Below are 26,120 nucleotides of genomic sequence, written 5' to 3'. Positions count from 1 at the left end.
AGCTGAATTGAGTACTCTGAACATATAATATATTAGTTGGGTTGAGTACTCTGAACATATAATATATGAGTTGGGTTGGTTACTCTCAACATATAATATATGAGTTGGGTTGGGTACTCTGAACATATAATATGTGAGCTGAATTGAGTACTCTGAACATATAATATATTAGTTGGGTTGAGTCTTAACATAAAATATTTGGGTTGGTTTGAGCACTGATCATAAAAAATATCTGATTTGGGTTGAGTACTCTCATCTATTATCTAGGTTGGGTTGAGAACCGAATATCTAATATCTAGGTTGGGTTGAGAACTGAATATCTAATATCTAGGAAGGTTGAGAACCGAATATCTAATATCTAGGTTGGGTTGAGAACTGAATATCTAATATCTAGGAGGGTTGAGAACTGAATATCTATAATCCAGTTTGGGTTGAGAACTGAATATCTAATATCATGGTTGGTTTGAAAACTGAATATAAAATATCCAGTTTGGGTTGAGAACTGAATGTCTAATATCTAGGTTGGGTTGAGAACTGAAGATGCTTGATATACTACGAGGGCTGAAGAGCCTGGTTAAGCTCTCTCATGTTCAGATTGATTCTAGTATATTCCGACTCCACTATACCGTCACAGGAACCAAAACAAAAAAGATTTTATACAGTTTGTTATAAAAGATGTTTGTATGTAATTTTATTTGAATATTTCTTAAAAATTCCAAATCTGAAGTGTCCCTTATCTATTTCAAACTGATGCACTGTTCTAACAGCTCTGAGAAAAGAGTTTTATTTTATGATCCTTTATATATATATATATATATGTATGTAAAATAAACAGGCCTGCTTGACAGTTAACAAGCTCCAGAAACATGGAAACAAATTTATTCACAAATTTGGAAACGTTATCAAACCTTCAGATGAAAAAGTTTTTATGCAAATTAACTTAAAGAGAGAACTAGAATATCAATTTCAGGTTTCATCTCAGGTTCGGAGGGATAGCTTTACAAAACTTAATTAAATGTAATTTAGCAATACACTTTAAAGCTTGTCATCAACTTTTCTCAACAGTGCTTGTTCTACATAAACCAGATAATCAATTACAAAGATTTTTTCTTTAGCTCTTGATAATCTTTTTGAAAGAAATCCACAAATATTTTAAAAAGTTGTTTTGGTCTGTTTTGTAGATTCTTTGGTTTTGGTTATATTTGTAGAAAGTATTGCTTGGTTTTATTAATACACACGTTGATTTGGTTTGGTTAGTAAAAACATTGGTTTAGTTGTTATAAGTTTTATTTGGTTTGGTTAGAATAAAAGTTGGTTTGGTTTGATTATGATAAGTTTGATTTGGTTTGGTTTAGTTATCTGCCTTCTTGGATTCTCTCTGTTAGTGACGACAAGACAATATGTTGGGAACCCGATTGATTGCGTTCATACTAAGGATATTCCAGAGGTAAATTCACAAACATGAATCTTATTGTACAAATGCAAAATTAATCTCAGAACTACATTTTTATGATTCTAAATCCTTTAGAATTATTGACGTATAAGAAAGACTGGGTAGAAATGATAGATGTATACGGAAGGATGGAGAGAATAGATGTATAAGGAAGGATAGAGAGAATAGATGGATCAGGAAGGATAGAGAGAATAGATGGATCAGGAAGAATAGAGAGAATAGATGGATAAGGAAGGATAAAGAGAATAGATGTATATGGAAGGATAGAGAGAATAGATGGATCAGGAAGGATAAAGAAAATAGATGGATCAGGAAGAATAGAGAGAATATATGGATCAAGAAGTAAAAAGAAATAGATGGATAAGGAAGGATAGAGAGAATAGATGGATCAGGAAGGATAAAGAGAATAGATGTATATGGAAGAATAGAGAGAATAGATGGATCAAGAAGGACAAAGAGAATAAATGTATATGGAAGGATAGAGAGAATAGATGGATAAGGAAGGATAAAGAGAATAGATGGATAAGGAAGGATAAAGAGAATAGATGGATCATAAAGGATAAAGAGAATAGATGAATCGAGAAGTATAAAGAAAATAGATGGTTTATGAAGGATAGAGAGAATAGATGGATTATGAAGGATAGAGAGAATATATGGATAATAAAGAATAGAGAGAGTAGAAAGGATAAATAGAGAGTTTATGATGAATGTGTATATGGATAATAAATGGTTAGATTAACAAGAGGTAATATGAATGATAAATGACAATTAGAATGGTTGGATGACTGAGATAGAAGGGGTAGAATATGTATGATAAAGGATTTAGAAACACAATGAGAAGAACCAGTCTGCCAAATTTTCTTCCTTCCTTTTCTACCTTTGATTAAAGAAGCTCAAACCACTCAACCAAGCCCTGCTTTAATCATCAACCTCTCACCAGTCACAACCTTGGATTCAAAAATTGCTTGGTGTTAAAGCAATCTCACAGAAAATATGCAATTTAATTTTCGAGTTTTTTTAAGATAAGTTTTCATTTTTTATGACTAAAATGAAAAAAATACGTCAAACAGGGACTAAACCCGTAATTTCAAGGGACCCTTCATTGCTATGGTGGCATGTCCGATTCACAACGGTAAAAGTTTTGTATGATTAAATATAAATTAGATATCCATGTTTTTATTGTTGAAAACTGCTTTTTTATTCGTGATTCCCCTACAAAAGTGACTTGCACATTTCTTGCTTCAAAAACAATGAAGAACTTTTCAGATTTAAACACTTTTTAAGTCAGAAAACCGAGTTATTTTCAACATTATAATTGTATAAAGATTTGAAGGTTACCGTTGTGAATTGTGCATGCACATATTTAAATGGAGAGTCACTTAATTATTAATTATGACGACAGTTGCTTTAAAGGAAGTTTTGTTAACATTAGAAGTTACACTTCGTACCGTTCTAAATGGAGCATGGAAATCTTTTACTTGCAACTACATCGACAAAAATTCGTAAATTTTTATTTTATGAATAATTTTGTTTAAATTGATTTTAAAATTAGTTAAATTTGTCGGTGTCACATGGCAACAGATTTATTCTCCTACCTCTGCCTAAGCTATATGAGTTAGTGTTTAAGGTTTAGGAATCTAGTTTGTAGAAAAGGAATGGAAGTTAGTAAAGTAAGTATAAGAGTAAATTAAGAATTGTCTCAAGTCTGAACAGTTATTCTAATTGTTCTGAGAACAAAGGTTTAGCTCCGAACCTTGATTAGTATCTGAACAAACCCTTGTATTCTAGGAAGTTCTCAATACCTATTGTTGGATACACTCCACCTACACTATACCCAGCGCATTCTGGAAACGGATTGGAATAGATGTTGCTCATCCTGGGATAGATAAAACTGTAGATCCAGAGGAGAGAAGATATGTCAGATATTATCAGTGGGTTTGCTTCTGCCTATTCTTCCAGGTAGGAAAAATATAATTAACCATTTCTGTTTAATAAAATCCAGTATAAAAGATAGTTTCGCGACATTGAAACTTATTGATTGAAAGACGACTTTACATCTTATGTGTATTTGATGTTGCTAAAAAGCAAAATAAACTTTAAATAAGATTTAAGTCTAACAGTCGTCTTCCATTTCCACAGTTTTCTGGGGCTCACCGGCTAAACTTTACTCTACTTGATGTTAAAATGTTGACCTATCCTTTTCTTAGGGACGACAGAGGGGGGGAAGGCAAGCCGCACCCGTATAGCCTCCAACCCGGAATTTACTTACAAACATAGAGTTGCGGTAACGCGCTCACTTTTTTTACCAGAAATAACACAGTTTTGCGTGCAATTCGGTTTTGAATTATCTAAATCTATTTATCTATCTATTTACCTCTGAATTTAGAAAATTTAAAACCGAATCTCACGCAAAACTGCGTTATTTTTGGTAAAGATTGAATTTTTTTCCCTTCAAAAACATTTTTAGAGAAGATCAACATCAGCATACATGTACAAAAACTAAAATACTTTAGGAGGAAATCGCAATAAATCACAGTTAAATTTTTTTTTACAAATATTGCCCCAGTGTGCCAGAATTTTTACTCATATTAACAAAAAAAATATGATTAATATGTTTAGGTTATAATAGATGCCAAGACTTCTTTAAAATCTTAAATTAACGCTGCATTTTTCTATCATAAGCATTTAAAAATAAAGACATTTTGCCAGAGTATATAGGGGTGTAGCTAAGGAAGCGCTAAGGGTAAGTGCGTTGCCGCAACTCGACATTTATGAGTAAATAGCGGGATGGAGGCTATACGGGTACGGCTTGCCTTCCTCCCCCCCCCCCTCTACGAGATTATAGGTACATAGTCTTTTTGACGTTTTAGGACGGTTATAATTTGTAAACAAACTTTGGGCGGTTGTGTTTGAAGGCTTTCACAAAATTAAAAACCTCCTAGCTTGTGCTATCTAGCCGACGAAACTGACTAAGCCGGCAGTGAGAACTGTTTTCTACAGAAATTCAGGGATCTGCAGAGTATACATCTGAATTATTTTCCTTCTTTAAAGGGACTGACCTTTTATTTATAAAGAGGCATGTTTGTTTCACAACGGTACATTCTAAAACTCTGTCTGGACAACGATGAAGAGAATACCTTCATTTGTAGGCAGGGGCGGAAATGCAAAGATCAGGCGTGAGAGGTGGGGATAGATTTTCTTCATGTTATACAGCTGCTTTGACTTAACGCCGCTCTCAATTAATAGGATCAGTAATGGGGGATGAATTTTGTAGTTATATTTGTTACAAGTGTCAACATTTGGTATGACTGTCAACTTTGGTACAAGTGTTAACATGTGGCACAAGAGTCAACTTTGGTACAAGTGTCACAAATCAGATGTAAAACTTGAAGAAAATCTTTCCCTACCTCTCACGCATTTTTGCAATTCAGTCCCTGCCTCCCTCCCCTGCCTCATCTGCACAGCTGAAGATTGAGTGCTCACTGCTCGAGGTTATAGTGTACACTCGCACGGTTTCTTGACACTTAATTTCCGAATAAGAATATCTACGAAGTCCTTGACTAAGCAAAGGTTTAAAGGGTATTGTTGTAAATCAGACATGCCATTCTATAAATGGAAGGTCACAAATTACGCTTACAGTCCCTTTAAACATCAGATAAAAAATGCATAGTTTTTTATTTTTGTTTTAAAAAGATACTGATGTAATAGATTATTAAAATATTAAATATTAGTGTTAAAGGAGGAAGAGTTTGATAAAACGTTGTTTGTCTAATATTTGTGTGTGGAGGGAGGGAACCCACGGACGCCATGAGCCTCCGCTATGCATGCAGACACAAGACTCCCAGATTTGCTAGGCTGACCGAGCCTCTGCTGTGCAGAAATGAGCATGCGCAATACATCAAAATGTGCCTGTGTAATACAGGAGTTTTTTTTAAACTTGTATTTTAAGATAAAATAAAAGCTTTTTTTAAAATTTTTTGACATCGTGGCATTAGAGGTTTCTCGAAGATGAGAAGCATTTATCATTTTTCATAAATAGTTCCTAATTATGACTAATAAAGTTGTATATAAAACTTTAAACATTCTTTACATGAAAAGAAAAATATTTAGAGAAAAAAATTTGAATTGAATTGAATTTCATCTTTTATAATCTTAGATTTAAGCAATACCTTTTTTGTAGTTCAAATTAAATAAAAAAAAATTTTATCCTTTCTTTAATTTTTTTTTTTAAAAAGGTATTGTTTAAATCAAAGATTAGAACAAAACATATTAAATTTACCCCAGAAATATTTTTTCTCCAAATATCTTCCTTTCTGCGTAAGAAATGTTTAAAGTGTTAGTATAAATCTTATAAACCACTTTATGAGTCCACATATGTTTCTAATCATGACAATCAATAAATAAATCTTATCTTTAGTAAAATTCTTATGCCACTATGTCAAAAAAAAAAATTTACGTTTTTCATTACTAATAATAACCAAGATTTTTAAAAAGCTGTTATGCATGGTGAAGGATCGTTCACTGCATAGCAGAGGCTCGGTCTGCCTAGCAAATCTGGGAGGCTTGTGTCTGCATAGCAGAGGCTCATGGCGTCCTAGGGTTCCCTCCCTCCTGTGTGGTTGTCCCTGTTATTTATTGGGTTGTAAGAATGAGGTAATATAATTTCTGTAGAAATCCTTCCTCTCCTCGGACCATAAACTCTCAATCCTTCTCAGGATATTATTAGGAAGAAACCCCATTCTCAGCGTCTATTCAACATCTCATAGGCTTAACAGACAGGATAGAGGGAAAACTAATCCTCAAATTTGTTTTATCAAGACGGAGTAAAATAGTCTCGTTTTTGATGGAAAAATCTTTCCTTCAAGGAACAAAACTATTTAAGAATCATAAAAAGTGGGTTTTATAGCATGTCTGGATTAACAATCAGTGAGTATTCAATTTCGAACCCATTTTCACTCAGAATCAGATCAATTTATTCAAAATAGTATTAAAAGATGAAAGGGGTAAAATAAAATTCCAGAAAAGATCTAGATTTAGACAATCCTGTTTTATATAGTCACTGTTTATACAATCCTGTTCTTCAATGTCAATGTTTAGGCAATCCTGTTCTATATAATTAATGTTTAGGCAATCGTGTTCTATATGATCAATGTTTAGGCAATCCTGTTCTATATCCCTCGATGGTTGTGGAAGAACTGGGAGGCTGGGAAGGTAAAAACCTTTATCCTAGGATATCTTAAACACATTAATATAAATCCATGTTTAGCATAGGCTTAACCTACCTCTACCCACTTACACATCATCTATATATTTAATCAACTTCCTAACTACCTACATACTTACCTATATATGTGCTAACCTAATCTAACTACCAGTCTAACTACCTTCCTATAACACCTACCTATCAACATATCTACATACTTATCCCCCTATATACATACCTATATCATAACCTAATCTAACTACCAGTCTAACTACCTTCCTATAACACCTACCTATTAACATATCTACATACTTATCCCCCTATATACATACCTATATATGTGCATAACCTAATCTAACTACCAGTCTAACTACCTTCCTATAACACCTACCTATCAACATATCTACATACTTATCCCCCTATATACATACCTATCTATGTGCTAACCTAATCTAACTACTAGTCTAACTACCTTCCTATAACACCTACCTATCAACATATCTACATACTTATCCCCCTATACATACTTACCTATCTATGTGCTAACCTAATCTAACTACTAGTCTAACTACCTCCCTATAACACCTACCTATCAACATATCTACATACTTATTTCCCTATATACCTATTTATCTATCTAACTATCTTCTTGTCTACGTATCTATATATTCCTCTATCTACTTATTTACCTATCTACATATGCCCTATCTACATATCTACCTCTCTACATATATATCCCTATCAACCTGTCGACATATTCCTCTATCTTCTTATCTACTATCTACATTTCCCCCTATCTACTATCTATCTATCTAACTATCTACCTATCTAATACCCCCATGTCTTCTTATCTACATTTCTACCTATATACCTGTTTTACATATGCCCCATTCCACCTATCTACAATCTAAATATCTCCCTATCTACCTATCTAACTACCTTTCTACCTATCTACATAACCTCCTTTTTACTTATCTACCCATCTAAATACTAATATATATCCAAAGGAATTAGAATGTACCTATACCTACCTTTTGCATACCTTTATTTTATAAGAAAAATACATTTTTAAGATAAAATTTTAATTTTGAAATTTATCCTTGGTCAATTGTATCAACATAGTTCTTCTTTATATTAAGAATACTAAATAATTGTTTATATATTGCATATTTATTTAGTTAACCTGCTTATAGATGATCTATATTAGTCTAGTCTTCACCCACCAGCTATTATTATACTATAATCAAATTCTTTCTGTCTTAATCTATTTATATTAATATACTTAATCCGTTTACCTATATCACAAAATACACAGAGAGGAGGAGGAATAATCTTTAATATTCTTAAAAATTAAAAATACATCAGAACTTCGTATGTCACGTGACGTCTGAGATAACTTGATTTACATAATAATTTGTATTTTAAGGTTATTCTATCAATGGAACTATGTATTCAGGTTGCTGCTCAATCAATGGATCTATGTGTTTAGGTTGCAGCTCTAACAATTGATCTATGTATTCAAGTTGCTGCTCTATTACCTGAATTATGTATTCAGGTTGATGCTCTATCAATGGAACTATGTAATTAGGTTGCTGCTCTATTTATTCATGTTGCTGCTGTTACAATGGAACTATCTATTCAGGTTGCTGCTCTATCAATGGAACTATGTATTTAGGTTGCTGCTCTAACAATGGAACTATCTATTCAGGTTGCTGCTTTAACAATGGAACTATGTATTCAGGTTGCTGCTGTTTCAATGAAACTACGTATTAAGGTTGCTGCTCTATCAATAGAACTACGTATTCAGGTTGCTGCTCTAACAATGGACCTAGATCTGGGAATAATATCTGAGAGTGAGAAAAGACTGAAGAAGAAACTGATCCTGGATTATATTTATGCCAATCTAAAACACCATAACTTCTGGGCCTTTAGATACTTCTTCTGTGAGTTACTGGCGCTCATTAATGTCATAGGTACGTTTACAATATATGCATGCAAACTTTACTGAAGCCCAAAATTTATATATTTTTTCAACATCACAAAATGTAAAGATGTTTTTACAATAATATTGCAAATATTTGTTCTCTGTGTATAAAAAAAATCCTTAATATAAACAGGAAGGAAAATATATATGAAGAAAATGATTATATTCCCACTATATTCTGCTTTATTGGAACTAGTCCTTTGTGATACCAGAATAATAAGTATGCGGAGATCTAGTGATACTATACTAGTAGTCACTCTACTCTAATGATACCTGGAGCTGGCACAGGGTTAGAACAGGACTAGGATATACTCTCATTAACACTAATCTACTTTACATATATATTCCTCTTCACCACCTCAACCTGCCCCCATCTGTATATACTTAAGCATAGGGGAGTAGAGGTGAATGTAAAACCTTCTAATCATGTTAGAAATGGTCGATATTCAGACCCTGCTGACGCTATTTGGACTTTTAGAAAATGGAAATGGATTCTTTTATTTTGATAAAACCATGTTTCAGAAACATTTTTAAATTCCAGCTCAAGTGGGAAAACATAAATATGGAAGAAAATTTACACCATCTGGTTTACACGTGATCAACACATTTACACCATCTGGTTTACACGTGATCAACACATTTACACCATCTGGTTTACACGTGATCAACAGATTTACACCATCTGGTTTACACGTGATCAACACATTTACACCATCTGGTTTACACGTGATCAACACATTTTTCAGCAATTTATAATTTTGTTTTGTCTTACAGGGATTGTAGACGTAAAATCAAGTGTATTTTATTTATCGAGCGGCATGTCCGATTGACAACATCATCTGCGGCGCGTGCGGAGAACTAAAACTTGTGCACAAGTTACACCAGCAAACCAGTCCATAGTGTCATATCAACGTAGCTGACTTCTAGAAAATTGCGACGCAATTTTGAAAATTAAAATTAGAATATTTATAATTAAATAATAATTTTAAACTTAAAAAAAAAATATAGAGCAGCCTGCGCAATTAAAGTTGTCAACAATGACGGAAATAAAGATAAATCTGTCATCCTTGATCATTCAATGATTTAAAGGGATACACTGAAAATCTGACATGACAGTCTATAAATGTAGGATCACTTAAAATTACGTCTACAGTTCCTTTAAACTTTTAAAACTTTTGTAATCAATTATCAAATAAATAATGAAAAAAACCGGTTATATTTTTTATTTCGTTTAATAATTCAATGAATGTAAATGTTAAGGAAAAGCAGGTTTCTCTCCTCAATTTAAATAAAAAAATATTCTGTTTTGATTAAAAAAGAAATAAAATAGATTCTGTATTAGTCCACCTTGAGCTGGAGTATTTTAAGAAAATAAAAAGGTTTTCCTAACTTTTCTACTTTGTAGGCTAATATTGTGAAAAGACAATACTATAAATCCCAGGATATATAACATTGCTGACCATGTATCCGGATATGAATTAGAGGTTTTTTATATTTTCTGTAGGAAGTGGGGAGAGGGCGGGGGGAGCCTTAACCTCGGAATTGTAAAAAGGTTTCACACCATGGGTTTAAGTGTTTTCATCCTCATCAATAATATTAACATCCCATATTTCATTTTCAATCCATATTCCATGTTCCATCCATTCAACTATCCTTCCTACACAATCCATATTCCATGCTCCATCCATTCAACTATCCTTCCTACACAATTCATATTCCATGTTCCATCCATTCAACTATCCTTCCTTCACAATCAATATTCCATGTTCCATCCATTTAACTATCCGTCCTATACAATCCATATAACAACTATCCTTCCTACTTCATCTATGATTGCTAAACAATTTTGTGTGAAATTCTTCTCAAATCCCTGTCTCCTGGTAAAGTGAGTAATTATAACTATGTCTCACGGTAGGATAAAAGTATTCTCTTGTATCTTCAAATATCTTCAAAAAATACTGAATAATACTGAATAATATGATGAAAACTCTAGAAAAAAAATATATAATCCATTTCTTTTGACGCAAAGTGACCCCCCTTTCATGGTTCTACTCCCACACTTCTGGTTTTACTCCTATACTCCTGGCCCACACTTCTGGTTTTACTCCTATACTCCTGGTTCTATTCACCTGGTTCTACTCCCCAAATTTCTGGTTCTACTGCTATTCTCCTGGTTCTACTCCTAAACTCCAGGTTCTACTCCTATACTCCTTGTTCTACTCCTATACTCCAGGTTCTGCTCCTGTTCTCCTGGTTATACTCCTATACTCCTGGTTCTATTCCTAAACTCCAGGTTCTGCTCCTATACTCCAGGTTCCACTCCTATACTCCTTGTTCTACTCCTAAACTCCAGGTTCTACTCCTATACTCCTTGTTCTGCTCCTATACTCCAGGTTCTACTCCTATACTCCTGGTTCTATTCCTAAACTCCAGGTTCTGCTCCTATACTCCAGGTTCTACTCCTATACTCCTGGTTCTATTCCTAAACTCCAGGTTCTATTCCTAAACTCCAGGTTCTGCTCCCATACTCCAGGTTCTACTCCTATACTCCTGGTTCTATTCCTAACCTCCAGGTTCTGCTCCTATACTCCAGGTTCTACTCCTATAATCCTTGTTCTATTCCTAAACTCCAGGTTCTGCTCCTATACTCCAGGTTCTACTCCTAAACTCCAGGTTCTGCTCCTATACTCCAGGTTCTACTCTTACACTCCTTGTTCTACTCCTAAACTCCAGGTTCTACTCCTAAACTCCAGGTTCTGCTGACGGATGCAAAATTAAGAATTATTCTCTCCGCAGGTCAGATGTTTTTACTGGACAGATTCTTCGATGGAACATTTCTCACTTTTGGGATCGAGGTTCTATCCTTCGCAGACCGAGATCAGGAGGACAGGATCGATCCAATGGTTTATATCTTCCCGAGGTAGGATATTTAACACTGATTCATACAATTCACTATTTCACAATATACAGGGTGTCCCAATAAACATGACAGTTGGGAGACGACTTATTTTACAAATATGATGTTTTTTGTGCTGTAAAAAATCACAGGAGATTTCTTTCAGATTTCAATTTTATGTAATAAATCCAAAATTGGCCTTTAAACGTTCAAATTCTTATCATCTTCAATTTAATTTTTTTGTCATTTCAATTCAGTTTTCATACACACTTTGTCATTAGATAGTTATCTAAGTCAATCGCTCAACTGTACTAGTTATGTTATATTGTTTTAATGTTTTAAATGCTTTAACCATCATGAAGCTTTTTTAATTATTTTTCGTTAGGATGAAAGCTGAAAGTACACATTATTTTAAATTCGATGTGAAAAAAGTAATTTATTTGTTTGATCAAAATAATCAAAACTCTGAAAAATGTAGTCCTAGTAATAAACTTTTTGTTTTCTGCTTGAAAAACTCCAATTGTTATAATATTTAGATATTTTTCCTGCCATATGATAAAATATCTCGGGTTGTCAGAAAAACTGTAAAAACATGGTTGAAAATCTAAAGAATTTGGACAATAGAATAATTGTGAAGAAGGATAAAGATGTTGAAAACTAATCTCAAGTTTAAGAATTTAACTCCGCAGGAGTTCCAGGAGTTCCATTGTAACTTCAAGGATCAAATTCTTTAAACATTGATGAATTTTCCTCCTTAAAGGGACAGTAGGCTTAGTTTCTAGTGGCCCTCTAGTAAAAGAGGGCATTCCTGATTCACAATGGTACTCAACGTAGCTGACTTTACATAGTTCTCGAGAACCCCAAATATTCGAACATGGTTTTTCAAAAATTTGAATATATTTATTTTCTAAGACTTCTAGAAAGTAAATATTAATATAAGACAGCTTGTAAACAACGCTTTAAACAATTAGAAATCTTTCTGTAAATAAATAAGGACAAGTCCTTTGTACTTTATCAGTCAAGGTTTAAAGGCCAAAGGGTACTGTTTTGAATCAAGCAAGCGACTTTACAAATGGAGGGTGAACTGTACTTACGTCTACAGTTCCTTTAAAACAATGTTATTTTAGTTAAAACTTGAGTTGAATATTACAATTAACGACTAAAAAGACCTTTAAAACCTTTATCAAAGAAATAATATCTTTGTTGCTCTATCTCTAAGGTGATATCTTACTTCACCTGTTTTTATCAAATCTGACCCATGCGAGCAAGAAAATGGTCAGAATTTTTCCGGTTTTAGATTTCAACACGTCGTTTCTGAGATTAAAAAGTAAATTGAACTGTTCTTAATCATTTTTAATCAAAGGGCCATTAGATATTTTGTCCCTTTAATAAACTTTTTTTCTCAAGGTTGACCAAGTGCACTTTTCACAAGTTCGGTAGCTCTGGAGAGCTGGAGAAACATGATGCTCTCTGTATTCTACCATTAAATATCTTCAATGAGAAGATTTATATCTTCCTATGGTTCTGGATGCTGGGATTAGTGGGACTAACAACTATTGTGGTTGTCTATAGGTAAGAGCTCCTAGATAAACGTAATAACCGGAAAATTCTGGAAGAATTGTCGTCTTCTTTTATTTTTTATCATGAAATCTCAGTGAAGTTTTAAAAATCCTTAAATTCTTTTATTTCTTGATCACAAGAAAGAACGAACACGAATATTGGATATCGAGATCAAACGTTCACAATTAACGATTCTTCACACAAAAGTTCCCTTTATAAGCTTTGTATTTTCAATCCCGTAATCAAGTATCAAGGTCCATTTTATGCTGACTGAAGGATCAATTCAATTCCTTTTCGATATCCCTTAGTAGTAATATCCTGCAAAGATAACTAAAATGAAGGGATCAAGAATTAATTGATCCTCAAATTTAAAGTTCCAAAATTGGATATCGAGATCACACAGTTCCGACCTCTCTAAACCTCGGAATCAAGTATCAATCTCCATTTTATGCAGACTCCTGCAGGTATAACTAAAATGAAGGGATTATAACGATACTCCATGGACCAAAGTTCCAATTTTCTGTAGAATCAAACGTTAATTGCCCCCCTCTGGTATTGACTTAATTTCTACCATTTATATATATTCATTAGTATACAGTATATTAACCCTCAGTTATTGCGTTTAAAAGAATACATACATCGACATGTTTGATACACCCTTACCACGTACTAACCGGCCAGGGCGAGATGCATTCGGTTTCTTCCATTTGAAATCAGTCGCGTCTTGGTTTATAATTTGTCAATTTTTAAACTTCGCAGAGTTGTCTGTTCAATACTTTGTCATTGAAAAAGTGTATGCCGACAAAAAGTAATTATGAAAAAAGGCAAAAATATTATGTTAAAAGGTCAAATTCTGATCGAAAGTCACAGCTTACTCGGGATAAGTACAGCACGAGCAGCCGTAGTACATTTGAACTTCCGAGCCGGGTCAACCTTTCCGGTCCCAGTTTGTACTGTGTCGCCCGGACATTGGGTAAATAAAGCAGACACTCATTAGGACTAGCCGGAGCAACAAGGTTGACGCGGTCAGACTTTAGGTTGAATTTACTTTTACTGAAGGGTCAGGGGTGCGTGACAGAACTAGTAAATCAGTGTGCTCTGTCTAGATTAAAAAGGAAATAGATAAAAGACTAAACTGTGTCGAAGCCTAGCTCATATTTAATTAAATATCCTGTTTACTTTCTGAATTGGTAGCAAACACCGTCACCGTCTTTTAAATATTTTGCATTTTAGAGTATAACTTTTCACGAATAGAAAATAACTATAGTTTTCCTTTCTTATCTTAAACTCCTCCCATTTAACTGTAGAAATGTACACTCGCTACAAAACACTAATATTCTAAATTCTAATCCGTTTATCTTTGCATTCTCATGATAAAAACCTTTTTACTTTATACGTTGATTATTTTATCTTACCGAATTTATAGTTTTATGGTTGCAAAGATATAAAGATTAGACAATTAGAGTTTGTGGAAAGAATTTAATTCCATAGCATAATCTATGTAGATAATTAGAAGTAAGGGTAAGTCAATCCAATAAAAAAACACCTTTTGAAAATGTTTTGTTCGTCGGCTTGAATGTCTAAACCAAGTTTGAACAGATTATAGATCTGGGGCCGAATATAATGAACTATCTACCACTAGTTCACATCTTGAATCACAGATTCAAAGTTAAAGATTAAAGAGGATTTGAATAGATGATTTAAGATTTGAATTGGGGGTAGGTAGTTCAGCGACATCTCCTATTCATTGAATTCGGTCTCTGTGTAAACATTTATCAAAATTGTAAATAGTAAATTTGAATCCTGGATAGAGTTGACAGTTTATTAGCATATCTTTGACAAGTTTGTATTCAAGAATGGTGGGAAACATATAAGCAAGTATTTGTTGCTGTTATTAATCTGATAATTTTACCCTTATCTTGAAAAACAACTTAATACGTAAATTGTGTCTGTGTACACTACACAATTGCTGTTTTTAGAATTAATTGCATAGATAGAATATTTTAAATTTGAGTCTAACAGGTTTCCTCTTATTCCAGAGTTTTATAGATTCTATTTGTATGCGTGGTGCAACATGAAAATATTATATTGAAAATATAAATACTGAAAGATGAAATATGAAAAATTAATTTATTCCTTTTGGCGAAATCTTCAAGGAGGTTTTTAATATATTCTATCTGCATTGAGCATATCTATTTATTTTGAGGTTTTTTATATATCAACAAATATTCTAATATATTTAATGTATCCATATTATTAGTATAGGAAAACTTTTTAATAAACATAAAATACAGTTTTTTAGATAGATAGATAGGTATATCATTTTTTAAAATGAAATACAGAAGTTCAATGAAGTTTTTCAATATCTCTCGTATCCTGATAATGCTAGTATCCTGATATATCTAGTATCCTGATATATTTAGTATCCTGATATATCTAGTATCCTGATATATCTGGAATCCTGATATATTTAGTATCCTGATATATCTAGTATCCAGATATATCTAGTATCCTGATATATCTGGAATCCTGATATATCCTGATATATCTAGTATCCAGATATATCTACTATCCTGATATATCCTTATATATCTAGTATCCTGATATATCCTGATATATCTAGTATCCTGATATATTTAGTATCCAGATATATCTACTATCCTGATATATCTGGAATCCTGATATATCCTGATATATCTGGAATCCTGATATATCCTGATATATCTAGTATCCTGATATATCTAGTACCCTGATATATCTGGAATCCTGATATATTTAGTATCCAGATATATCTAGTATCCTGATATATCCTGATATATCTAGTATACTGATATATTTAGTATCCTGATATATCTAGTATCCTGATATATCCTGATATATCTAGTATCCTGATATATCTAGTATCCTGATATATCTAGTATCCTGATATATCTAGTATCCTGATATATCTGGAATCCTGATATATCTAGTATCCTGATATATCTGGAAGCCTGATATATCCTGATATATCTAGTATCCTGATATATCCTGATATATCTAGTATCGAATATCTGTTCTGAATGATGCCTAGTATATCCTCCAGGCTGATAGTTCTAATAAAACACCTTCTCTTGGTTCTCTATAATATTAATAATATTTCTATTACTACTTCAGAATAAAAGAAACGTTTTAAATGAATATTTTGCATATGGAAAAATCACTAGGTTTCCCACGTATTCATAAATAGATACGTTTACAGCAACAGTGTTGAGAAAATTTTCTCAACAGAGATAACCAGAAAACTAGATTATGAAGACGACATTAAAGCAATGCTGAAGTGTATTTGATGTTGTTACAAAGCAAATAGTTTTACTAGTAAGTTATTAAATCACTTATTAAGTAAAATGAGTCTGTTTACACTGCACAATTGCTCATTGGACTATTAAAGGCAGAAGTTGAGTCTAAAAGTCGAATTCCTATTCCAGACTTTTTTGGCTATCACTGTATAAAACATATTGATTTTTGATTTTTCCCACTTCTTATCTCTGAAATATTGTGTCAAGGTCTTGAACGGACTCCGCCATTTTTTACCATAATGTAAGAATAGTTTTCTCCCGATTCTTTTCTTCTTTGTTATTATTTATTCATGATATTTTCAGGATTGCACTCTGTGCCTCTGGTTCACTAAGAACTTATCTCTTTAAACTCAGGTATTTGTACTTGATCACCATGAAAAGTGTGGGTGGGGGGACGCTATTAACCACGTGAAACTAACAGTCCTTACTGCTGAATGTGCAGAATCAATTCCCTCTCCGAGTCCGAACCCCACCTCCCGACTCCTGTGTTTAAAAAGAGTTTTACTTTTCACATTAAACTCTCTGTGATGTAACATTTCATCCCGCCAACGACGGTGTAAGTACGGTACAATTTCATAGTCAATTAAGGGCGGGACGGTACAAAATTTTTGTATTGGTACAATTTCACCGTAAGTAAATGCCGGGCCGGTACAAGAATTAGGTACGGTACCATGTCAATGTCATTTCGAAGGTTCATTCGAATTTCGAATGAACCTGGTGTTTTTCTTTTGAATTCAAAGGATTTGAGTCTTTGCCACAGACTCTGATTTTCTACTCCCTATATCTTTTCAAACCAATTTTAAGTTGTAGACCTTAGATATTTCAAACTATAAATTCTGTTAGATCAAATATTATAGATTTCAAATATAAAAGGCTTACACCATAAGGTTGCAAAGATATACGAAAGAGAAAATTTTATTTTTGTAGGAAATACTTATTTGCCATACGGAGTTGTGTTTTTTACGATAGAAAAAAAACAGTATAAAAGAGAAAAAAGAAAGAAAAAGTTTGTTCGATATGTCAGTTTGTGATCTGAACATAAAGCTTGTTGGGACACCAACCGAACTGTTAAATCACCGTGCCCCCCCCCCCCCTATATTCATATTTGTTCCAATAAAGAATGTAAACACAAACATCCGAAAAAGTTGTTTTCTGGAATCTGGATGCATCTGGACGATTCGAGGGAACACAACACAATTCTTTTATAAACTTTAACTTCAAACTTAAACATTAAACTCAGTCCTGAGTTTCATTAATATTCTATATGAAGATTAAGAATGGGGCTGAAAAGGATTATAAATTAGGAATAAATAAGAGAATTATTTACCAAGTTGCTGAAACTATAAATATTCTAGATTTATTTCTTACTTTCGAGATTAAACATTATTCAACATATATAATACATAGATTTACATATATACAATACATATATAAAAATATACATATACAACTCGTTATTGCGGAAACAAATTGATTTACATTTATATGAAGATATACAAAGAGAGGTTTATAACTACAAAGAATAAAATGAATAACTTTTAGTTTTTTATATTTAAAAGATTTTTGAGCAATAAAACTGTAAACTGTAAACTGTTATAAACTGTTGTAAACTGTAATAATATATTATTTGATTCAACAATTAAATACAGTACACTATGCAGTTTAAAAAAAACGAATGATGAAAACCCAAAACTTTTTTTGGATTTTTCTCAGCATAAGTAGTGTAACTAAAATAAATATTTTTTCGGTGTACAATTTTCTATTATCTTTGGAGCTTCAACGTCGTGAATACTTAATTAAATAGATTTCTTCCTTTATTTCCCTTAGAAGTCGATCGTTTGAAAATTTCAAGACTGAGAAGTGGGTTGCGGATGTTGTTAAGCAATCGGCAAGCAAGGCTGCGATATATCCGTGTGAATATGTGTTTTTAATCTTTTTAATTAGTTTTTAAAACTTTTAATAAATCTTCCAACATTTCAAAAATGTTTTCATAATAGAGTTTGATTTTATTGAACTTTGCAATGTTTTTTTGCTCTTTTCTTAAGGTCAACATTTGGCATACTTTAAGACAAGCAAATGTTTTGAATTAACAATTTGCAAACTTTTTTTTGGATTTTTCTCAGCATAAGTAGTGTAACTAAAATAAATATTTTTTCGGTGTACAATTTTCTATTATCTTTGGAGCTTCAACGTCGTGAATACTTAATTAAATAGATTTCTTCCTTTATTTCCCTTAGAAGTCGATCGTTTGAAAATTTCAAGACTGAGAAGTGGGTTGCGGATGTTGTTAAGCAATCGGCAAGCAAGGCTGCGATATATCCGTGTGAATATGTGTTTTTAATCTTTTTAATTAGTTTTTAAAACTTTTAATAAATCTTCCAACATTTCAAAAATGTTTTCATAATAGAGTTTGATTTTATTGAACTTTGCAATGTTTTTTTGCTCTTTTCTTAAGGTCAACATCAAGTAAATGTTTTGAATAAACAATTTGCAAATATATGCAAAAAATTAAAACTAACTAAAACTATTAAAAACACTGTTCATGTCAATAGTGCGTCCTATTTGCAACAGAGAATGTTGATAAATATTATCAGCTATTTTTTGAATTTCTTGTGTTTTAATCTCATGTTTATATGTTAAATAGATGATTCAAATTGAGGGATTCGTTTAAAACTCTGTTTGCCAAAAACTTAAAAATGAAGAACGAAAAGTAAGAGATACATGTATGATACCATGCAATTCTGTCAACAACGGGAGAAGCTGAAAAGCCTATCCGAGATATATTTATGCTACAGTGAATCCCAGATATATGAATACATAGCAAGAGTTTTTTATAATGTCGTATTCTCAACATATTTAAGATCAGATGCCGCGGAAAAATGAGTTTGAAATTAATATATCAATTGCATTCATATTTCAGGGCTATTAATTTATCTTGAATTAAAAATAAATAGAAGTTTCTTTAGAATTATCAAAAAACTTATGTATTCATATATCTGGGATTCACTGTAATAAATATTTTAAAACTTATGTATTCATATATCTGGGATTCACTGTAATAAATATTTTAAAAGGTAAATAAATATGTAAATAGATACCGGAGAGTTAAACCTGAGTGTGTTGAAATTATCATGGAGAAAACAGCTGTCGGAGATTGGTTTCTTCTCTACCTTCTAGGACAGAATATTGATCATATGGTTTTCAAGGTATCAATAATAATAATTTATCAATAAACTAGCTTTGAAACCCTATTGTGCCTGGAAACTAAAAAAGGTCATCCTACTTTACTTTCAAACCAAGCTAAAAACATTCCGCGGCTCTATCGATTTCCCAAACAAAATTTGAGGCAAATCGGTCAAGGGGTTTCTGAGTTACTATCGGACATACAAACAAAGAAACACCCCAAAAGATTACTAACTACTGTTCTTATATTATACACATGTTTATACAAGATTACCCACAAATAATGCAACTTTATTGACGACCAAATACTGTGTAAAAAAATATGAACAAGTTACGGGAAATATTAAAAAAGACAGAATAATTTCTGACATCAGTCACGGAAGTTTCAAACCTGTAATTTTCAAATCTTGATGTTTAAAATGGGTAGTTTTCAAATCTTTATGTTTAAAAGGGGTATTCTTTCATTAATATTGATATTTAAAATGGGTATTCTTTCTAATATTGATGTTTAAAATGGATATTCTTTTGAATCTTGATGTTAAAAATGGATATTTTTTCATTAATATTGATATCTAAAATGGGTATTCTTTCATTAATATTGCTTTTTAAAATGGATATTCTTTCTAATATTGATGTTTAAAATGGATATTCTTTCTAATATTGATATTTAAAATGGATATTCTTTCTAATATTGATGTTTAAAATGGATATTCTTTCTAATATTGATATTTAAAATGGGTATTCTTTCATTAATATTGATATTTAAAATGGATATTCTTTCTAATACTGATGTTTAAAATGGATATTCTATCTAATATTGATGTTTAAAATGGATATTCTTTCTAATATTGATGTTTAAAATGGATATTCTTTCTAATATTGATGTTTAAAATGGATATTCTTTCATTAATATTGATATTTAAAATGGGTATTCTTTCATTAATATTGATATTTAAAATGGATATTCTTTCTAATATTGATGTTTAAAATGGATATTCTTTCTAATATTGATGTTTAAAATGGATATTCTTTTAAATCTTGATGATTAAAATGGGTATTCTTTCAAATATTGATGTTTAGAATGGATATTCTTTCAAATATTGATGTTTAAAATGGGTATCCTTTCAAATATTGATGTTTAAAATGGATATTCTTTCTAATATTGATGTTTAAAATGGGTATCCTTTCAAATATTGATGTTTAAAATGGGTATCCTTTCAAATATATATATATCTAAATTAGGTATTCTTTCAAATATTGATATATAAAATAGGCATTATTTCAAATATTGATGTTTAAAATCGATATTCTTTTAAAAATTGATGTTTAAAATTAATCAGATGTTTTCAGGACGTGTTTCATGATTTAGCGAAGAAGCTTGGATACAGGAACAAGGATATGTCGGATCCTTAAACACTGAACAACATGAGAAATATAGCTTGGATACAGGAACAAGGATATGTCGGATCCTTAAACACTAAACAACATGAGAAATATAGCTTGGATACAGGAACAAGGATATGTCGGATCCTTAAACACTAAACAACATGAGAAATATAGCTTGGATACAGGAACAAGGATATGTCGGATCCTTAAACACTAAACAACATGAGAAATATAACTAAATATAACTTAAACACTGAACAACATGAGAGATATAACTAAATGTTTAAATATGCTGCAGTGTGAAGAGTAAGAATGGAGGAATCCAACTTCAAGCCGTGTAAGATTAAATCTAACCAATAGAATTAGTTCAGCTAACGCCTGGATAAGAAAAGTACTGGATTTAATGCAGTACAGATTTAAGATAATTGTTACATCAGTGCTTTGCTGGCATTAAACCGTCTCAAACAATTCCTGAACCTTTTCTTGGATTTATATAAACATCTATAGAACTCATAGAACTGCATTGATTCATACATTTCGTCCAAAAAACGTGCTATCCTCATTTATCACTTTCAAGCTTGATGTTAATGAATTATATCAATGAAAAGAACAAGAATGTATATGGGATGTATACGGGATGAGAACTAGAACGACAAAATTTGCGCGACCCCCCCCCCCCCCCCACCTTTGAAATTATTGGGAGGGGGAAAATTGTTAAATATGCGGAATTTCTTTATTGTTTTTTAGTTTTAATTGAGGAAAATGATATCTCTAGCGGTTAAAAGTGAAAAGGGGGGCCAGTGCTTAGGATCCATTTAATTTTGATGCGGATCCGGATCCTGGATCCGCACTGGAAAAAAATGGACCCCCCCCCCATGTAGTGTATACGCCTTTGAAGACAAACTGAAATCCTTGCAAAGTAAAAAAACGGGAATTCAGCTTTTTTCAAGCTTATCTAAAATATAAAGAAAGGTAAAAGTTTCAAGTAATAAAACGCCTTCTCTAATCTGAATATCCGGTGCATAATTTAACTATAAATAGTAATTGCTAATTAATTAAGAGTATATTTATAATATGTATAAATGAGTGAGATATACAAAGTGATAATCGTGAAAGTTCCTCGTAAAGGTCTTGTCATTTATGCATTTAAGGAAACGTAACTTGCCTTTTGAAGAATTCACCAAGTCATGATAAACGTTTTAAAATCTAAAAATGGGTACAATAAGTACTTTACCTTAATTCAGTCCAGTATTAGGTCCTTTTTATTCTTAAAGGATTTCATACAAAATAGATTTGAATAAAAATATAAAAAACTCACAGAAAACATAGTATATGAGTCATTGGAAAAAAGTCATGATTTTTGAATCGGAAGATAAATTTGCAGTATTACACAATTTTAAGAGTTTTGGCTTGCTTTCAATTTTCCACGTAACTTTCAGAATAATTCTGCATTATATATGGTTATTTACATATTTTCTACATTATTGCCTTATGGTGTGCATTTATAATATTTAAAGAAGAATTTTGAAATTAAAAAAACCCCTGTCCTACTTTTGAAATGTAAACATTAGACATTGCAGGGTGGAATGCAAATTCGGGTTTAGGATTGTCTTTTAAGAATGAGACTTTAAAGAAGAGGGAAAATATTTTATAAATTCGTTTTAGATTCACATTTTTTTGACTTCATTGGCTACATTATTCATGTAGAATTACCAAGCACGCATTAATTTCAGAAGAATCAAAGCTTTAGATCATAATATTTAAAAAAGTTCCAGGTCGTTATCAGAGTCGCATATTTTAAGGTAACCTTAAAAACCCGGAGAAAGGTTAGACCTTCAATGATATTCTATGATTACAATTTTGTATATCTCATTTTTTCCTGCATATATCTCGTTGTAGATGGTCTAGTCACAGAGTTGAGAAATTTATGTATCATAATAGTATAGATTAATATAAACAATGTGTAAATTGTACAAAATATATCAAGCCAAAATTTCGTCAATATTGTTGTAATATTAGTATTAAATTGTAAATGATATTATGCTATCACTCGTCAGAAAATTCCCAAGATAGAATGTTGAAAAAATTCAAAAATTTAACTACAGCTTTTTTTTAAAAAGCCTTCATAGAACGCTAATCTAATTAAAAACAGCTTAAAAAAAATGTTAAAAACAGCTCAACAAAGGAATGTCATTTATCCTAAAAAAAATATAATCAATGAAATTATTATCATTATTATCATTGAATCCCTTGGAGGTTTAAATTTCCATTGATTTTTCTGAGAGTAAATGACACATTTTCGTTTGAGAAAACCAATGTTTATCTTGTACTCTATTTTAATACACTGCCTTCTGACAGATGAACAGCAAACCTAATTATTTGTAATAAGAAAATTATCAGAGGGGTTGAAAATGTGTTGATCTGTTACCTTCATAAATAGAATAAATATTAGACTTTTCCCGATTAGAATTATTAAGACGACATTTATCAACGACGCAGAGGATCCAGGTTATACCTAATTTCAAAAGCCATAATATTATTATGTCTGCTAGAGTTTATTTTATGATAAGGGTAAATAGCTGTAAAGATGTGTTTATAATGTCTCCGCAAGATGAACAGTGGAGACGGTCAAGTTTACTCTGTTTGTATACTGCAATTTTCTTGTTTTACTAAGTACAACTGTATGCAGTCAAAACATAAACAAACAAAATGTGAATATAGCAGACGAAAATCTTACATAGTACAGCTTTCTCAGTAGGTATCACTATACTAAATCAAAGAATTATTTAAAAAGACGATATCGAATTCGTCACTGAATTCCCATGTTTATTGGGACACCCTGTATGTATGTACAGGGTTACCCACAAAGGATGAGACTTCAGAGACGATTGTACAGAGTTTACACTGTCTGTTTCCTTCACGATTCCATGCAACTACAAACTTGTTTCTTATTAGACTACTGTATCTAAGGCAAAATACTTATTTTAGTCATTGGATCGTCGCATTTTAAGAGTTTTCGGTCGTCTTTACAATTAATAATTTATAATCTGAGCAATTCATTCCCTGAAGCAGAATTTACATTGAGAACAAGTACATTCACCGTTCTTTTGATTCATAACTAAAATGGTCTCTATAAAATCTCCCTCTAAAAGATACAGGTTGACCTTTTTGTCAATTCTTTACGGACCTCTACATTCTACAATTTCCCTCTACTTGTATACTAAGTATGTCATGCCCCTGTTTAATTTATTCAGCTTAAGCCGTTAAGACATGGTGTTAGAGACATTGGAAATTATTAGATTACATCATTAAAAATTGTACAAGCCTGTAACCAGAAAATTTTCAGAATTTAGTTACAAAAACGAGTAATTTTAGCTTGAATTTTATGTTCTGAAGGTTATTTTCTATTTTGTTAACTAGTAATTTAAGCTTGAACCTACTGTTACAGTGAAAATTCGATTTACCCTGAATTTGATGGAAAATTTTCATAATTTGGGTTTTACTGATTCAATATTGGAAGACAGGAAATATTGATAATTTAGATATTACTACTCACGATCACTGATTTTTAATTGTGTGGACAAAATATTGAAACTATGGCAATGTTTCTGCAAAATTGAATTTTAGATACATACTGGAAACATATTTGTTACATTACATTTGCGAAAGAAACAAGAAACCAGTTCACTCTAAAAATCTTACCTCAGGACAAATATTTTTCAAAGAAGGTTTAATTTGGTTGGTCTGAGGGAACAGCTTTAGTAAAGAATTGTTTAGACAGATAGCATACACACAATATAGTATACTTGATGATAAAAAATCTTTATATACCAAGGAACTTATCAAAAATAAGGTGGGGTGCAACTTCGTCATTGCACCCCCCCTTTTAGGAGGAAGGGGGGTGCACCTGACTACATGCAACCCCCCCCCCCTGGTGACGGGCCTGAAATTGTATAAGTGAGGAAAACGCAAGAAAAGGTATATATTCTCTTAAATGTCGCCATCCTTTAAAATTAAGTTTAGGTAAATATTTTCGACTTCTTAAAATTTTTGAAAAATTAATATTTTTGTTGGAAATAATAATAATTTTTATTCCATTTTGAGAGAATTAATATCCTGTAATTTGACAATCTTCTGGGATATAATTTCTCATAATTATCCTGGGACATTATGAGAAATTATTGGATGTTTTACTAAATTTTGCGGATTTTAGAGTTTTCTTTGGTTTAGAATGGAATAAAATTATATAAGCAACTACCTTGTGTTTAATTTAGGAAATTATATTTTTGCCGGGATTTTTACTTAATTTAGTTTGTTTCAGGTTAAAAGGCTTAAATTTTATAAATATAAAATGTTCCGTAATATAACACACTTATAGGCTTTTAGGGCGCTTCGCGCCCATCTTCTATTTAAATTGTGAACATGTTCTTTTTGTTTACATTTAAAAACAAAGAAGAAAAAAATTTTGCGGATTTAAAAAAAAATCGCGGATTTTCAAGAATTTTAATTTTTTTTACGAAATTAAAAAACCTTTAAAACACATTTTTTTAAAATTTTTATCATTCAAAAACCTTCCCTGTGGTCACGTGATGTCCCACAAAAAATTTGGGCCCGATCGGTTCAGCCGTTTTGACGTTTATTGAATACAAACAGACAGACAGACAAACAAACAGACAAGCCAAATTTATATATAGAAGGCAGTTGTATAAATAGATAAAACTGCATGAATATTTCATCTAAGAGAAGGGAACATAAATTCACTAAAACCAATTATAAATATTTTATTATGATTAAGTACTATGAAAATTTGGTTGAGATATGTATATGATAAAATTAAAGTATTACCGTAACAAAGATTGATTTCAGAAATGAAAAATCAATAAATACATGAACTTTTTTACATTTTTATTCTGTATACAATAGAACATTTACAAAAAACCACTAAATATTAACTTTATGTACCAAATGTTTGAAGTAGCCACCATCAACTTTGACACATAATTCAGCTTTCTTCCTGGTACGGCGAGCCATCTTTATAAGCTGATCGTTGCTGGTGTGCTTGTATGGATTGGATGTGAAATAATATTTTTTTTAATATATTAAAATTTTCTGTAAAAATG

General features: G+C 31.7%; 1 protein-coding gene across 2 annotated transcripts in view; it reads left to right on the top strand.

Moving 5' to 3' along the window:
* The window catches only part of LOC111706081 (innexin shaking-B), a 33,972-nt gene extending 10,745 nt beyond the window's left edge, over window positions 1–23,227 (top strand). Inside the window, exons 3-13 of one of the 2 annotated variants that reach the window (XM_023478842.1) lie at window positions 522–634; window positions 1,356–1,447; window positions 3,242–3,412; window positions 6,611–6,664; window positions 8,464–8,629; window positions 11,437–11,560; window positions 12,944–13,108; window positions 16,735–16,785; window positions 19,526–19,637; window positions 20,965–21,002; window positions 21,064–23,227. In XM_023478842.1, coding sequence (XP_023334610.1) covers window positions 541–634; window positions 1,356–1,447; window positions 3,242–3,412; window positions 6,611–6,664; window positions 8,464–8,629; window positions 11,437–11,560; window positions 12,944–13,108; window positions 16,735–16,785; window positions 19,526–19,637; window positions 20,965–21,002; window positions 21,064–21,088 — 1,092 coding nt within the window. In that variant the 5' untranslated portion in view covers window positions 522–540 and the 3' untranslated portion in view covers window positions 21,089–23,227. Of the gene's footprint in view, window positions 1–521; window positions 635–1,355; window positions 1,448–3,241; window positions 3,413–6,610; window positions 6,665–8,463; window positions 8,630–11,436; window positions 11,561–12,943; window positions 13,109–16,734; window positions 16,786–19,525; window positions 19,638–20,964 lie in introns of both variants that reach the window. The other variant, XM_023478841.1, reaches the window with a different exon arrangement.
* The last annotated feature ends 2,893 nt before the right edge of the window (window positions 23,228–26,120 follow it).

Source organism: Eurytemora carolleeae, unplaced genomic scaffold (genome assembly GCF_000591075.1).
Source record: "Eurytemora carolleeae unplaced genomic scaffold, Eaff_2.0 scaffold705, whole genome shotgun sequence".
NCBI lineage: Eukaryota > Metazoa > Arthropoda > Copepoda > Calanoida > Temoridae > Eurytemora > Eurytemora carolleeae.
Note: the sequence above shows the minus strand (reverse complement) of the source record. Positions and strands in the feature narration are given on the sequence as shown.